General features: G+C 44.1%; 1 protein-coding gene across 2 annotated transcripts in view; it reads right to left on the bottom strand.

Moving 5' to 3' along the window:
• Positions 1–17,481, bottom strand: part of scfd1 (sec1 family domain containing 1) — a 262,452-nt gene that overhangs the window by 199,177 nt on the left and 45,794 nt on the right. For both annotated transcript variants that reach the window (XM_080202894.1, XM_080202895.1), the window contains exon 6: positions 3,760–3,847. In XM_080202894.1, the coding sequence (XP_080059020.1) occupies positions 3,760–3,847 (88 nt within the window). The remainder of the gene's footprint in view (positions 1–3,759; positions 3,848–17,481) is intronic.

Below are 17,481 nucleotides of genomic sequence, written 5' to 3' on the forward strand. Positions count from 1 at the left end.
AAGAAAATTACAGCACAGGAATGGGCCCTTCAGCCCTCCAAGCCTGCACCGAGCATGCTGCCCAACTTAACTATAACCCCCTATCCTTCTGGGGACCATATCCTTCTATTCCCATCTCATTCACGTACTTGTCAAGGCACCCCTTAAAAGTCACTACCGTACCCGCTTCCACTACCTCCCCCAGCAACAAATTCCAGGCACCCACTACTCTGTGTAAAAAATCTACCTCGTACATCTCTTTCAAAACTTGCCCCTCGCACCTTAAACCTATGCCCCCTAGTAATTGACTCTTTCACCCCTGGGAAAAAGCTTCTGACTATCCAATCTCCCCTCCATCGCTCCAGGGAGGACAAACCAAGTTTCTCCAACCTCTCGTTATAGTTAATGCCCTCCATACCAGGCAACATCCTGGTAAATCTTTTCTGTACTCTCTCCAAAGCCTCCACATCCTTCTGGTAGTGCGGCGACCAGAATTGAACATTATATTTCAAGTGCAGCCTCACTAAGGTTCTATAAAGCATCAACATGACTTGCCAATTTTTAAACTCAATACCATAGCCGATGAAGGCAAGCATGCCACATGCCTTCTTGACTACCTTCTCTACCTGCATTGCCACTTTCAGTGGCCTGTGTATCTGTACACCCAGATCCCTTTGCTTATCAGTACTCCTAAGGGTTCTGCATTTACTATACATTTCCTATCTATATTAGACCTTCCAAAATACATTACCTCACGTGTCCGGAAATGAGGGCAGAGGTTTACGGTGAGAGGTAATTGACTTAGAAGAAAGTTTTTCACACAGAGGGTGGAGGGTGCTTAAAATGCACTGCCACTGGAGGTGGTGGAAGCAGGCATGTTAGCAATGTTCAAGGTGCATCTAGACAGACAAGAATGGGAGGCAAGCAGAGGGATAGAAATCACATATCGGCGCAGGCTCAATGGGTTGAAGGGCCTGGCCCTGTGCTGTATTGTCTTTTTATACCTAGGTGGTTACTGCCTCTGGCTCCTTTTTTCACTGACTCTTTTTGATGGTAATTACTACCTTCAGGTCCTCTCGTCACCCATTCCTTTTGCAGAAGTGATGAAAACTGAGCAAGGATGAAGCTGCAAAACACACTTGACAAAACGTGCAGACAGTTCAGGACCCAAATCCGGAGTGGGGCAGGGTAGTTGTCGGTCAAAAGTTTAAAGATTTTAAGCTTTAAAGTTTATTTATTAGTGTCACGTTAATACTGCAATGAAATGACTGTGAAAATCCCCCAGTCACCACACCCCAGCTCCTGTTCAGGTACACTGAGAGAGAATTTAGCATGGCAATGCACCTGACCAGCACATCTTTCAGACTGTGGAAGGACACTGGAGAAAAGCCATGCAGACACGGGGTGAATGTGCTGATTTCACACAGTGACCCATGGCTGGAATTGAACCTTGGCACTGTGCAGCACCTGTGCCACCATGCTGCCCCATTGCTGATTCTCCAGGTGACAATTAAAACTGCAAAAATTTGCAAAAATGAAATTAAACAGATAGGGAAGATTGAAATTAAATAAGCAAATTAAAATATGAACAAACAAAATGGGCAGCACAGTGGCACAGTGGTTAGCACTGCTGCCTCACAGCTCCAAGGATTTGCGTTCGATTCCTGGTTCGGGTCACTACATGTGTCGAGTTTGCACATTCTCCCTGTGTCTGTGTGGTTTTCCTCTGGGTGCTCGAATTTCCTCCCAAGGTGCAAGGATGTGCGGGTTAGGTTGATTTGCCTTGCAGCGTCTTGGGATGCTTAGGTTAGAGGGAATAGAACATAGAACACTACAACACAAACAGGCCCTTTGGCCCACAAGTTGCGCCGATCACATCTATACCTACTAAGCCATAGACCTATCTATAACCCTCAATCCCATCAGATCCCATATACTCATCCAGAAGTCTTTTAGAAGACCCCAGCGAGTTCGCCTCCACCACCACTGACGGCAGCCGATTCCATTCACTCACCACCCTCTGAGTGAAAAACTTACCCCTAACATCTCCTCTGTGCTTGCTTCCCTGCACTTTAAATCTGTGTCCTCTTGTAGCGACCATTTCAGCCCGGGGAAATAGCCTCTGAGAATTCACCCTATCTATTCCTCTCAACATCTTATAAACCTCTATCAGGTCGCCTCTCAACCTTATCTCTCTAGGGAGAAGAGTCCCAGCTCCCTCAACCTAAGGCATGCCTCCCAATCCAGGCAACATCCTTGTAAATCTCCTCTGCACCCTTTCAATAGCTTCCACGTCCTTCCTATAGTGAGGCGACCAGAACTACACACAGTACTCCAAGTGGAGTAAATTTGTGGGATTACAGGGATAGGGCCTGGATGGGATTGTCATCGGTGCAGACTCAATGGGCCGAATGGCCTTCTTCTGCCCTGTAGGTTTCTATAGTGTCTACATCAACTGCATTGCCCTCATCTCCACACCTGGTCACCTCCTCAAAAAATTCAATCAAATTTGTTAGGCACAACCTCTCTCTGGCAAAGTCATACTGAGTATCCCTGATCAAACCATTTATAAAAACCACCAAAATTCCAAAGTAAGTATAGCACTGACATTTTTACCTTTACTCTGGCTTCTCAAACTAGCTGGGACTTTTAAACTTACTTGCTTCAGAATCACACAGTACAAAAAGGGCCCTTCTGCCCATCGAGTCTGCAGAGCTATATGAGAAATATCTGACCTCCCAACTAATCCATTTATCAGCACTTGTTGAATTATACCAACTTTACAGCAACTAGTTCCATCGATATGGTTCACTTTCCCCATCTCTGCTGTCAATGCCAGTTTAACTGAAAGCCAGAGAAATCTATTACACTGCACTTTTCTTACCTGGCTCAAGTCAGAGGCCAGGGTCATGTAGCAACTAGGAATGGAGTGGCAGTCAGATTGTCACTACTTGGAAGTTCTGGTCCATTAAGCAATTAAAATCTTGCAAAGAAATTATTAAAAACAAATTGGGGCACAGTAAAGAAAGTAAAACTACGCACTAGAAGAGGCCAAAATAAAGAGACGCAACATTAGGAGCTGCTGGATGGGCTTTAAATGAAAACTGAGAATGTACCAAAAACTGGGCAATGCATGATATTGGCCTGGCTGCCTTGGGAAGCACATTTAATTAACTCTAAGTAGAGGTTTGGGTATATTCATTTTATCTTATCAATTAATTCTGACAAAGGGTACAAATTCCTCATTAACTCATGTCTTTTTAGTGCAATTGCATGCTGTCAGGGCCAACCTATAGTGCAAGTAATGGGTTATGCTGTTTTTGTTATGTTACACAGTTTTTAATATTGTAAAGACTCATTATACCATAATTGATAGGTGTGAACTATATCAAAACGTTAACACTTTCAACATTGAAAAAGCTGATGTTGGGCAAAATCAGTGCATTTTGGTTATTAATTGTTTTTAACTATGTAACAAACATTTATCCAGTTAATTTAATTGTGTATTTGGTAGTGCATCTTATATGACCTTTATTTCAAAGATTGCTAAATTTTTAAATATACAGTTTTCAATGACAACTCTAATGTGTCACTGGTTCACCTGCTGACAAGTCCAAAACCTGGATCAACTCATTCTGAAGCAAATACACAACTGGCTGTTTTATCTACAATTACATTCAAGAATGAATTTTATAATGTATTTGTTATTTTGCACACTATTGAAAACATTATTCATGCATTTATCAATTATGGAGTTGAGTAAGAGATTAAAATCAATACCATGATATGAGATGAGCTCCTTGTTCTGGTTGCACAACACAAACATGTCATCTTCCAAAGTGATAAAGTTTAGATATTGATCAAATACCTGCAAAAATAAACAAAGCAAAATTGGAAGCAAGATCGGAATAATGTCTCAATTCTACATTTTGTCATACACAACATTTGTTTAGGATTGACTGACATAACACAATCAACATGTTGTAACTGAAACTTTAAATTGCAACTTTCATTTTTAATTTTAAGTTGCTGGGGGCTTGGTTTCAAGGTATATTTTTACATTGACAACAAAATTGCATTTCATGTGGAAAACAATAAGATTGTGAAATTGCACACCTTCATCCTTGGGCGTCAAGGTACTGCCAATGACAAGATAAATAAGCAAAAGTGCACACTTACTAAAGATCATATAAAAAAAGTCTTTATAAAGCCATCATATTTAATTTATATGAATGTTTTTAAGTTGAAAAGTTTTGATGACTCATACATGTACTTAACATACATCACATACTAGAATCTTAACTGGCATGATCACAATTCCGAGCTGCATTGGAACCAAGCAACAATGCAACACAATACGGTAGTATCCATTTTAAGCCTCTTTACCCAGTTAACTTCCAATTCATCTGTAATATATAACTTATGCAAAGGACACTATAAACATTTATGATGCAAAGTACTTCACAATGGTGACCATATTTCACTGTTAGCTATATCATTTGTCATCTGGTAGCACAGAAAATGCTGGGAAATGGCATGTTGTCCAATCCATCAGGCAAACCAGCCTCCCATCTACTGACTCGGTCTGCACCTCCCACTGCCTTGGCAAACCAGCCAGCACAATTAAGGACCCCATGCACCCCAGACGTTCTCTCTTCCACCTTCTTCCGTCGGCAAAAAGACACAAAAGTCTGAGGTCATGTATCAAACAACTCTCTTCCCTGCTGCTGTCAGACTTTTGAATGGACTTACCTTGCATTAAGTTGATCTTTCTCTACACCCTAGCTAGGACTACATTCTGCGCTCTCTCGTTTCCTTCTCTATGAACGCTATGTTTTGTTTGTATAGCACACAAGAAACAATACTTTTCACTGAAATGTTAATACATATGACAATAATAAATCAAATCAGATCAATAGAGCTTTTCATTTGGTACTCATCAGGACATTTGTAAGACTATCAAATGTAAAGGGAATAACAATTTATACTTCATAAAAAGAGAGTATGATTGTTTGGCAAATAGATTCAGCATGGTAGAGGCTTGGCATGGAGAATGACAAAGCTTGGAGGTTGACCAAGTTCAAACCAGACAAGTTGACTTTAACTGATCAAGCCATTGCCCTGGGAATGAATCAGAGAATAGTTATTGTCTATTTTGTTCAGCTGAAAAAAGGTGCAACATGTGCACTTGCTCTTTGTCTACAAAGTGCTTTTAACACACATCACACAGAGCCCACAGGGTCTGAATAGAAATTATATCCAACTGGGTTTTAGTGGTGGGAAGCTGCTCAGATTTGCTCACCTAAGAGCTAAAACAAAGATGCACCAAGCCCTCAGAAAGTTGCTCCATGCTGATGATGCTGCACTAATGTTTCATAATCTGGGGCTCCTGGAGTGGCCACTGAACAGATTCTATCAAGTTGGGATTTGGGGATGAGAAAGTGGTGGTTAGACTGGGGTCATATCCATTGGAGTTCAAAAGAATGGAAAGGTAATCCTACTAAAACAAAATCATGATGAGCCTTGACAAGATGGATGCTGAAAAGAAACTTCTCCTTTTAGAAGAGACTAGAACTAAGGGTTTAAATACATAGAATCGCCCATTTAAGGGTAATGAGCCTTTGGAATTCTCTTTCACAAGCAGCAATGGGTGTTGAATATCTTTAAAGCAAAAGTATATATATTCTTGACTAACAAGGTATAGTATCATAGAATCCATAGTATTACAATGCAGAATGAGGTTATTTCGGCCCATTGAGCCTGTACCAACCCTCTGACAGAACATCCAACTCAGGCCCACCCCCTTATCCTATCCCTGTGACCCCATGCATTTACCACGCTAATCGTCCTAACCTATAATTTTTGGGACATTGAGGGGCAACTTAGCATGGCCAACTGACGTAACCTGCACATCTTTGGACTATGGGAGGAAACCAGAGTATCCTCACATAGACATGGGGAGAAGGTGCAAACTCCACATGGACAGTCAACCAAGGCTGGAACTGAACCTGGTACTGTGAGACAGCAATGCTAACCATTGTGCCGCCCAAAGTCAAGGTAGGAAGGAATGTGGAGTTGGGGCCATGATCAGATCAGTGATTATGTTACTGAATGATGGAACAGGCCAGGGGGTGGGGGGTGTGTGTGTGTGGAATGCTGCTTCTAATTCATATAATCATATGTTTAATCATCGGCATCAGATAGACAAATGTCATAGTCAAGGATATGCTATACCACCCTTTATCAACATACAAAACAAGAAAAGTAGGCCAAATGGCCCCTGAGTGCCTGCTCTGCTCTAATAAGACAATGGCTGATTGGTTTGTATTTCAAGTTCCATATTCTCTCCCCACCACTTCCCTTGCCCAACAAGAACCTATCTACCTCAATGTTAAAAATATTCAATAATACTGCTTCCACCACCATCTGAGGCAGAGATTAAGAATAACAAAGTTGCAGAATCCTCAGGAAAATACTTTTCCTCATCTCTGTCCTAAAAGATAGAGCCGATGACTGGCATTGCAGTCTGGCGACTCTCAACTGGCGTTAGATTCTACCTCTGGGGCCTTCACTCCCCCCAGCCCCCGGCCGAGGCTCTACCTCTGGGTCCGGGGCCTTCAGCCCCCGGCTTCCACCAACCGAATTCTACATCTGGGATTGGGTCCTTCATTCCCCTGGTTCCCAACAACCACTACTCTACTTCCAGGGCCTTCACTGGTCCGGCTCCCACTGTGCAGGACTCTACCTCAGGGACTTTCACTCCCCAGTCCCCATTGGCTGGGATTCCACACCTCCGGGGCTGTGACCTTCACTGCCCCGGACCCCACCAAACGGGATTCGACCTTTGGGGCCAGGGCCTTCATCTCCCAGTCCCCAGCAACTGGGATTCCACTTTCCAGGGCAGAGCCTCGACTCCTCAGGACCCAACGGAATGGAATTCCACTTTCTATGGCCGGCCCTGACCGAGATTTTAACTCCAGGGTCAGGGCCTTCACTCCCTTGACTCCCACCAATCAGGATACCACCTCCAGAGCTGGAGCCTTCACATCCCAGACCCCAGCCCCTCTGACCCAGAGAGCTGCAACTTCCTGCACATGCAAACACTCCACCCGCACCCCCCCCCCACTCCACTCCCACAGCCCCATTTTAAAAATTAAAAATCAAAAATCAATTCTCACTGTTTAAAAATTACTAACACTGCTCTTTTAAATTTACTGATAAAATCATAGAAGTTTGCAGCATGGAAACAGGCTTTCAGCCCAGCTTGCTCATACCACCTAATTTTTAGCAATAAGCTAACCCCAATTGCCCACATTTGGCCCATACCTCTCTAGATCAATCTTACCCATGTAAATGTTCTAAATGCTTTTTAAAAGACAAAATTGTACCCGCCTCCACTACTAACTGGCAGTTCATTCCAGATACACACAACTATCTGTGTGAAAAAAATGCCCCTCTGGATCCTTTTGTATCTCTCCCCTCTCACTTTAAATCTATGCCATCTCGTTTTAGACTCCCTTACCATTTGGAAAAGATGTTAACTATTTACCTTATCTATGCTTTTTATTATTTTACATACCTCTATAAGATCACTCCTAAGTCCCCTTCGCTCCAGGGCAAAAATGTCCCAGTCTACTTAGCCTCTCTTTATAACTCAAACCATCAAGTCCCGGTAGCATCCTAGTAAAGCTTTTCTGCACTCCCTCTAGTTTAATAATATTCTTTCTGTAACAGGGTGACCAAAACTGCACACAATATTACAAGTGTGGCCTTACTATGTCTTGTACAACTTAAACAATATGCCCCAATGCCAGTACTCAATATTCTGACCAATGAAGCCAAGTATGCTGAATGCCTTCTTCACACCCTACCCAACTGTGATTTCACTTTCAAACAGCTATGTACCTGTATCCCTAGACCTCTTAATTCCATTACTCACCTCAATGCCCAACCATTAACTGACTAAGTCCTGCCCTGGTTTGATCTGCCAAAATGCATTACCTCGCATTTATACAAATTATACTCCATCTGCCATTCATCAGCCCATTGGCCCAATTGATCGAGGTACTGTTGCAATCATAGAACATAGGAAAAGAACAGCACAAACAGGCCCTTCGGCCCACAAGTTGCACCGATCACATTGCTACCTACTAGACTTACGTATAACCCTCAATCCTATTAAGTCCCATGTACTCATCCAGAAGTCTCTTAAAAAGACCCGATCAAATTTGCCTCCACCACCACCGACGGCAGCCGATTCCACTCACCCACCACCCTCTGAGTGAAGAATCCTAGAAAACCTTCTTTACTGTCCACTATGCCACCAATCTTGGTATCATCTGCAAACTTATTACCATGCCTCCTAAATTCCCATCCAAATCATTAATATAAATGACAAATAACAGTGGATCCAGCACCGATCCCTGAGGCACACTGCTGCTCATAGGCCTCCAGTTTGAAAAATAACCCTCGACAACCACTCTCTGGCTGTCATCAAGCCAATCTTGCATCCAATTGGTTACCTCACCCTGGATCCCATGAAATTTAATTTTATGCAACAACCTACTATGCGGTATCTTGTCATAGGCTTTGCTAAAGTCCACACAGACAATGTCGAGTGCACTGCCTTCATATACCTTCCTGGTTACCCCTTCAAAAAAAACTCAATCAAATTCATGAGACATGATTTTCCACTTACAAAGCCATGCTATCTAATCAATCCTAGTCTCTCTAAATGCCTGTAGATCTTGTCTCAGAATATTTAACAACCTACCCACTCTATAGGGTCAACAGGCCTGTAGTTCTCAGGCTTTTCCCTGTAGCCCAACATGTGCCACCCTCCAATCTTCAAGCAACTCACCTGTGACTAACAATGATTCAAATATCTCCGCTAGGGGACCCAAAATTTCCTCCCTAGCTTCCAACATTATCCTGGAACATGCTTCATCAGGTCCTGGGGATTTTTTTTACCTTGCTGCGCTTCTCCTCCTCTCTTATCTCCTATTCTACCTGCAGGTCTAGAGATCTGCCAACCTCCAGAAACCCCTAACCTGGCAGTGACCCAGAGAACGCTAACACGTGGACCTGGCGATTGGCTCAACTACAACTTCACAGACTGCATCTACTCGCCAGCCTTTAGTCCATCCACAGGACAATGGTCTGGACATCCTCTGTCATACAATGTCAGACTGCAACCCAACAGCTCACAGTAACACCCAAGTGACAACGCAGGATCTGCGACCATTTGCAGGTGACAGAGAATATCCTTGAATTTACCGGATTTAAGTAGTTAGGTTTTGTAGTAACAAGGGAAGAGCTTCCTTTCATTCTGGACTAATGATCAGACAGGTGGAGTGTTATTGGCTAAAGTAATACTGTGTAATATTGTAATTGGACCCTCCAGTTTGGGTGACAAGCTGGACAGGAGATCTAAGTATTCAGAAAAAGTATATTGATCTCACACCAACTGTTACATCAGAGTGGGTAGAATCACAGAATACTACAGTTTGACGTTCAGAGTCTATTTCCTCAGGTGGATGTAGCTGTTACTCGGGGGCATAACTATAAGGCTTATGGTGGGAGATATAGGAGGGATGTCCGAGATAGGTTCTTTACTCAGAGTGGTTGAGATGTGGAATGAACTGCCTGCTGTGATAGTGGAGTTGGACACTTTAGGAACTTTCAAGCGGTTGCTGGATAGGCACATGGAGCACACCAGAATGATTGGGAGTGGGATAGCTTGATCGCAGTTTTGGACAAAGCTCAGCACAACATCAAGGGCCGAAGGGCCTGAACTGTGCTGTACTGTTCTACGTTCTATAGCATAGAAGAGGCACTTGAGCCCAGCGAGTCTTCACTGACACACAAAAGGCCCTGACCTGCCCACCTAATCCCAATTGCTGGCACTTGGTCCATAGCCTTGAATGTTATGGCATGGCAAGTACTCAACCAGGTACTTTTTAAAAGATGTGAGGCATCCTGCCTCCACCACCATTCCACGCAGTGCATCCCAAACCATCATCACCTCCCCAAGTAAAAACGTTTTTTACTCAAATCCCCCTGAACCTCCCACCCCTCACTTTTAACCTGTATCTCCTCATAACTGACCCTTCAACTAAGGGGAACTGCTGCTCCCTATCCACTTGAGCACCTCAATCAGGTCACCCCCTCAGTCTTCTCTGCTCCAACGAAATCAACAGAAGCCTATCCAACCTCTCTTCATAACTTAAATGTTTCATCCCAGCCAGCATACTGATGAATCTCCTTTGCACCTTTTCCAGTACATTCACGTCCTTCCTATAATGTGGTGACAAAACTGCATACAGTGCTCCAACTGTGGTCTCACCAGAGTTCTATACAACTCCATCATGACCTCTCTGCTTTTGTAATCTATATCCCAACTGATAAAGGCAAGTGTGCCATATGCCTTTTCACCACCATAGCTACCTGCCCTTCTGCCTTCAGAGATCTATGGACAAACATGCCAAGGTCCCTTTGTCACTTCCCAGTGTCAGCCCTTTCAAAGTATACTTCCTTGTCAAATTATCCTTCCAAAGTGCATCACCTCTTACTTTTCAGGGTTAAATTCCTGCCACTAAATTTCTCCACTTATCCACCCATTTGACCATCTCATCTACGTCTTTCTGTAATCCAAGACACTCAACCTCACTTAACCACCCAGCCAATCTTTGTGTTATCGGCGAACTTACTGATCCTACCCTCCATATAGTCATCTATGTCATTTACATAAATGACAAACAATAGTGGGCCCAGCAAATGTGTTAGACATGACCTCCCTTTGACAAAACCATACTGGCTATTCCTGATCAAACCTTGCCTCTCCAAATGGAGATAGATTCTCTCATTCAGTATCTTCTCCAGTAGTTTCCCAACTACAGACATGAGACTCACTGGTCTATAGTTCCCTGACTTGTCTCTACAGCCTTTCTTAAACAGGGGCCCAAATTAGCTCGTCTCCAGTCCTCTGGCACCTCCCCAGTGGCCAGGGAGGAATTAAAAATTTGGTTCAGAGCCCCTGCAATTTCCTCCCTTGCCTCCCACAACAACCTGGGACACAATTTATCCAGACCTGGAGATCTGTCCACTTTTAAGCCTGCCAATACCTCCAATATTTTGTTACTCCCCATGATAATTTTCTCTAGTGCCTCAGTCTCTCTCCCCAAGTTCCATAACTATCTCATTCTCAAGGGTGAAAACAGAACCAGAATATTCTTTTAATATGCGATCAATATCTTCTGGTTCCATCCAGAGCTTTCCCCCTTGGTCCCTAATGGGCCCTAATCATTCCCTGATTATCCTCTTCCCGTGGAAATACTTATGGAATATTTTAGGATTTTCCCTACTTTTAGTCCCCCCAGAACTTTCTCATATCCCCTCTTTGCTCTCCTAATTGATTTCCTAAGCTCCATTCTGCACGTTCTGCACTCCACTAATACCTCCGCAGACTTCCTCCCCTTATACTTGTTAAAAGTGTCCCTTTTCCTTCTCATTGTATCCTGAATGTTTCTGGTCATCCTTGGTTCTCTGGGTTGTTGAACCTTTCTATTACCCTGGAGGGTACATGTTCAGCCTGTACCCTCCCCATTTCACCTTTGAATACCCCTCTTCTGTAGATTTCCCCATAAGTAACTTGTTCCGGTCTACCTGAGCTAAATCCTGCCTAATTTGGTTAAAATCTACTCTCCCCCAATCAAAAACTTTTTCTGCAACTTGTTAAGTTCTTTGTCCATAACAAATTTAAACTGAACCATGGTGTGGTTCTGCATATCTTTTCTCCTGCTGCACATATTCGTAATAAACTTCCTTTCGTTCCTTGTATTGGTTGAGTGAGGTCAGCTGAGATAGACAAGTCCCTAGGGCCTGATGGGATATACCCCAGAATACCAAGAGAGGCATGGGAGGAAATTGCTGGGGCTTTGACAGAAATCTTTGTATCCTCACTGGCTACAGGGGATTGGAGAATAGCCAAAGTTGTTCCTTTGTTTAAGGAGGGTAGCAAGAATAATCCAGGTAATTACATCAGTGATAGGGAAATTACTGGAGAGGATTTTTCGAGATAGGATTTATTTCCACTTGGAAAGAAGTGGACGTATTAGTGAGAGGCAACATGGTTTTCTGAAGGGGAGATTGTGTCTCACGAATTAAATCGAGTTTATCGAGGAAGTGACGAAGATGATTGATGAGGGCAGGGCAGTGAATGTCATCTACACGGACTTCAGTATAGCCTTTGACAAGGTCCCTCATGATGTGGATATGCCGGCGTTGGACTGGGGTAAACACAGTAAAAAGTCTGACAACACCAGGTTTAAGTCCAACCGATTTATTTGATAGTAAACTCACTAGCTTTTGAGGTTACCCTCTTCTTCAGGTGACTTTCCATTCACTCTCCATTCACCTGAAGAAGAGGGAAACCTCGAAAGCTAGTGAGTTTACTATCAAATAAATCGGTTGAACTTAAACCTGGTGTTGTCAGACTTTTTACAAGGTCCCTCACGGCAGACTGCTGCAGAAGATGAAGTCGCATGGGATCAGAGGTGAGCTGGCAAGGTGGATTCAAAACTGGCTCAGTTAAAGATAAAGGGTAGCAGTTGAGAGGTGCATTTCTGAATGGAGGGCTGTGATAAGTGGCATTCCTCAGGAATCAGTGCTAGGATTTTTGCTGTTTGTAATACATATAAATGATTTGGAGGAAAATGTAACTGGTTTGATTTCTAAGTTTGCAGATAACACAGACTGGTGAATTTGAGAGTAGCAATGAGGACTATTAGAGGATACAGCAAGATATAGATCGTTGGAGACTTGGGCAGAGAGATGGCAGATGGAGTTTAATCCGGACAAATGTGAGGTAATGTATTTTGGAAGATCTAATACAGATAGGAAATATATAGTAAATGGCAGAACCCTTAAGAATATTGATAGGCAAAGGGATGTGGGTGTACAGGTACACAGGTCACTGAAAGTGGCAATGCAGGTGGAGAAGGTAGTCAAGGAGGCATATGGCATGGTTGCCTTCATCGGCCTGGGCACTGAGTTTAAATATTGGCAAGTCATGCTTTATAAAACCTTAGTTAGGCCACACTTGGAATATAGTGTCCAATTCCGGTCGCCACACTACCAGAAGGATGTGGACGGAGGCTTTGGAGAGGGTACAGAAAAGATTTACCAGGATGTTGCCTGGTATGGGGGGCATTAACTATGTGGAGAGGTTGGTTTGTTCTCACTGGAATGACAGAGGTTGAGAGGTGACCTGATAGAAGTCTACAAGATTATGAGAGGCATGATAGAGCGGATAGTCAGAAGCTTTTCCCCAGGGTGAAAGAGTCAATTACTAGGGAGCACAAGTTTTAAGGTGTGAGGGGCAAGACTTAAAATGAGATATACGAGGCAGTTTTTTTTTAGAGGAAATAGTGGGTGCCTGGAACTCGTTGCCGGGGGAGGTACCATAGTGCAGATACCATAGTGACTTCTAAGGGGCGCCTTGACAAATACGTGAATAGGATGGGAGTAGAGGGATGTAGAGGCCAGAAGGCTAGGGTGTTTTAGTTAAATCTGGCAGCATGGTCGGTGCAGGTTTGAAGGGGTGAAGGGCCTGTTCCTGTGCTGCATTTTTCTTTGTTCTTTGACACTCTGGGGTGCCCATGGTGTAGTTCAGCTAGTGGGCTTGACGGCCCCAACCTGGGACTATGACCTGTGCTCTCCATAGCAGCGTCCCGTCTTCTACAGTGATCTGCTCCCTTTAGCTCCAATATGGATGGAATTGTGGCTGGGCCCGTGTTTCCAACTCTGCTGTTAGTACCTTTGCTAACACAGGATCTTTTTGTGTCCACAGTCGTATGTTGTGTTCGACCACCAGGAGGGTATCCATGAAGTTTAAGTGTTATTGTTGGTTTCTCTACTCTGGATATCAACAGTGGGATGTCCGGTAATTGTAGCCTGCTTTGGCATCAGCATTTCTCACTGGGGTCCCCGGCTGGTGCTCCAACCAATATTGCTATGCTGCCAGTAATAATATCCAGCACTGGATCCAGACTGAAGCTATTAGTGGCACTGCTTTGTTCTTCTTGAGTGAGCCAGCAAGGGTTTGTGATCTGTGATGATTGAGAATTTGCACACACAGGTACCGGTGCAACTTTTTTTTAAACTGCGAAGATTACAGCCAGACACTTTTCGATTTGGTGATACTTTCATTTCACTATTGCTAGGATCCTGGAGGCATATGCTATTGGCCGTTCCTGTCTGTTTGCCATCTGTGTGCCAGAATTGCACTGACCCCATATGGGGACAGGCTGCAGTTAGCACTAGTTCCTTCTTCAGGTCATAAAGGTGCTCAAACATTTTCTGATGAGAGCTGCTATTTAATTTTCTTGAAGGCTTGATCTTGGTGGGCTGACCATTTCCATGTTGCCCCTTGAATGTTATGGTATGATAGATCAGCCATGATCTTATTGAATGGCGGGGCAGGCTCGAAGGGCCAGATGGCCTACTCCTGCTCCAATTTCTTATGTTCTTATGTTCTTATGTATGCCAAGTGCTCATTCAGGTACTTTTTAAAAGGAGGTGAGACACCCCACTGTCATCGCTCTCCCAGGCAGCACATTCTGGACTGTCACCACCCTCTGGGTAAAAAGCTGTTCTTCATGTCCTCCCTAAACCTCTTACCCTTCACCTTGAATCTACACCCCTTTGAAACTGACCCTTCAACTAAGGGGAACGGTTGTAACCCTCTCCACTGAGTCCATATCCCTCAATCTTGTATGCCTCTGTCAGATCACTCCCTCAGTCCCTCTGCTCCAACAAACACAACCCAAGCCTACCCAGCCTCTCTTCATAACTTAAATGTTCTATCCCAGAAAGCATATTAGCGAATCTCCTCTGAACCTTCTCCAATACAATAACATCCTTCCATAGATGTGGTGACCAGACTGCACACACCACTCCAGCTCCACAGAAGTTCTCTACAACGATTCGAGGGGGTAGAAGTGCAGGTTAATGATGAGGACTTTCAACTAATTAAAGGAACCGAGGGCTCAGGAGAGGTGAGTAAAGTTTCCAGACTACGTAATAGAACAGACTATAGGAGGTGGCAGGAATCTAACTCAGGCAGAGCAAAATAGGTGACAAGTATGAGAAGGGAGATGGTAATGCAGGACTGAGGGTGCTGTACCTCAATGCGTGCAGCATACTGAACAAGGAAAATGAGCTTGTTGTGCACATTAAAATTGGTCAGTATGATGTTGTGGACATCACAGAGACATGGCTGCAAGGGGATCAGGACTGGAATGTAAATATCCAAGGATATGTGTCCAATCGAAAGGATAGGCAGATGGGCAAAGGGGGCGGTGTTGCATTGCTAGTAAGGAATGAAGTTAAATCAATAGCAAGAAGCGATATAGGGTAAAAAGGCAAAGAATCTCTGTGGGTAGGGTTGAGGAATCGCAAAGATAAAAAGACCCTGATGGGAGATATGTACAGGCCCCCAGCAGTAATCAGCATGTGGGGCAGAAAATAAATCAGAAGATAGAAAAGGTATATAAAAAAGGCAATATTACAATAATCATGGGGGACTTCAACATGCAGGTGGACTGGGAAAATCAGGTAGGTAGTGGATCCCAAGGAAAGGAATTTGTGGAATGTCGGTTTTTTTCAGCAGCTTGTGACAGAGCCTACTAAGGGAGCAGGCAATTCTGGATTTGTTGATGTGTAAAGAAGAAAATTTGATTAGAGAACTTAAGGTGAAGGAACCCTAAGGGAGCAGTTTCAAAGTTGCGAGTTTCGGCGGTTTTTTTTTAAATTAGTTAGAAACAGGGAGTCGTCACTAGGACGCTTGCTGGTATTTGTAGTTTTTTTTTCTCGGGTTTATAAGCACCTACCTCCGTGTATCGGCCTCATTGTTCCTGAGGAGCAGTATCGAGAGGCAGCGATTTTTGGGCGTGAGAGGAGGCAGCAAACAGGTACATTTTTCTGTTTTTATTGTTTAACGTTTTATTTATAGTTTCAAAGTTGCGAGTTTCGGCGGTTTTTTTTAAATTAGTTAGAAACAGGAAGTCGTCACTAGGACGCTTGCTGGTATTTGTAGTTTTTTTTTCTCGGGCCCCTAACCCTATAAATTAGTGTAGAGAGGATACCCGATCCTCTACACTGGTAGAGAATCCCACCCTCCCACCTCCTCTAACCTAATTATAAGTGTGGGGGAAGTTTTTTTTTTATTATATTTTTTATTTTTCTGCTGGTAATTGCTTCAGGGATGGCAGTTCAGGCAGTGTGCTGCATCTCCTGTGGGATGTATGTGGTGACGGAATCTAGTAGTGTTTCAGGTGATTTTACTTGTAGGAAGTGTGTTAGATTGCAGCTTCTGGAGGAGCGTGTAAAGGAGCTGGAGGTGGAGTTAGAGGAACTCCGCATAATTCGGGAGGCAGAGATGGACATTGATAGGAGTTATAAGGAGATAGTCACTCCTAGAAACCAGTCTTGGGTCACTGCGAAGAGGAGGGGAAAGAAGAATGTGGTGGGACAATCCCCTGGGGCTGTTCCCCTCCAAAATAGGTTTTCGGTCCTGGAGGCTACAGTTGAGGATGATTCAACTGGGGATAGCCAAAGGGAGCAGGTCTCTGGAGATGAGCCTATTGTAAAAGCTCAGGTAGTTAGGGGTTGCAAAAGATTGGGACTTGTGATTGGGGACTCCACCATTAAAGGGACGGATAGGAGAGTCGGTAGCAATGATAGGGACTCAGGGCTGGTGTGTTGCCTACCAGGGGCTGGGGTCCAGGATGTATCAGAGAGGATATTCAAGACTCTCAGGGGAGAGGGAGATCAACCCCAAGTTATAATTCATGTGGGGACGCATGATATAGGGAGGCTAAGGGAAGGGGATATTAAGCAGAGATTCATGGAGTTCGGGTGGAAGCTAAAGGTCAAGTCAGACAGAGTGGTTATCTCTGGACTCTTGCCTATGCCACGGGATAGTTTAGAGAGGAATAGAGAGAGGGAAGGTTTGAACTTGTGGCTGAGGGGATGGTGCAGGAGGGAGGGGTTCAAGTACTTGAGCAATTGGGGCTCGTTCTGGGGAAGGTGGGACCTCTATAAGAGGGATGGGCTACACCTGAACCAGAGGGGAACAAATATCCTGGGGGGTAAATTTGTGAAGGTTATGCGGAGTGGTTTAAACTGATTCAGAGGGGGGGTGGGATCCTGAGTAGAGGGGGTGAAAGTGAGGGGGGCATAGATGGAGACTGCAATGCACGGCATCGTGGGGGTGGGGCGGAGCAGGGTTTGAAATGCGTATACTTTAATGCGAGGAGTATTCGCAATAAAGTGGATGAACTTGCAGCGTGGACCAGTACCTGGGACTTTGATGTTGTGGCCATTTCAGAGACTTGGATAGAGCAGGGTCAGGAATGGATGTTGCAGGTCCCGGGGTACAAATGCTTTAGTCGGAGTAGAGAAGGAGGTAGGAGGGGGGGTGGGGTAGCATTATTGGTCAAG

The sequence above is a fragment of the Carcharhinus amblyrhynchos genome, chromosome 14, assembly GCF_965287045.1.
Source record: "Carcharhinus amblyrhynchos chromosome 14, sCarAmb.v2.hapA, whole genome shotgun sequence".
Classification (NCBI taxonomy): Eukaryota; Metazoa; Chordata; class Chondrichthyes; order Carcharhiniformes; family Carcharhinidae; genus Carcharhinus; species Carcharhinus amblyrhynchos.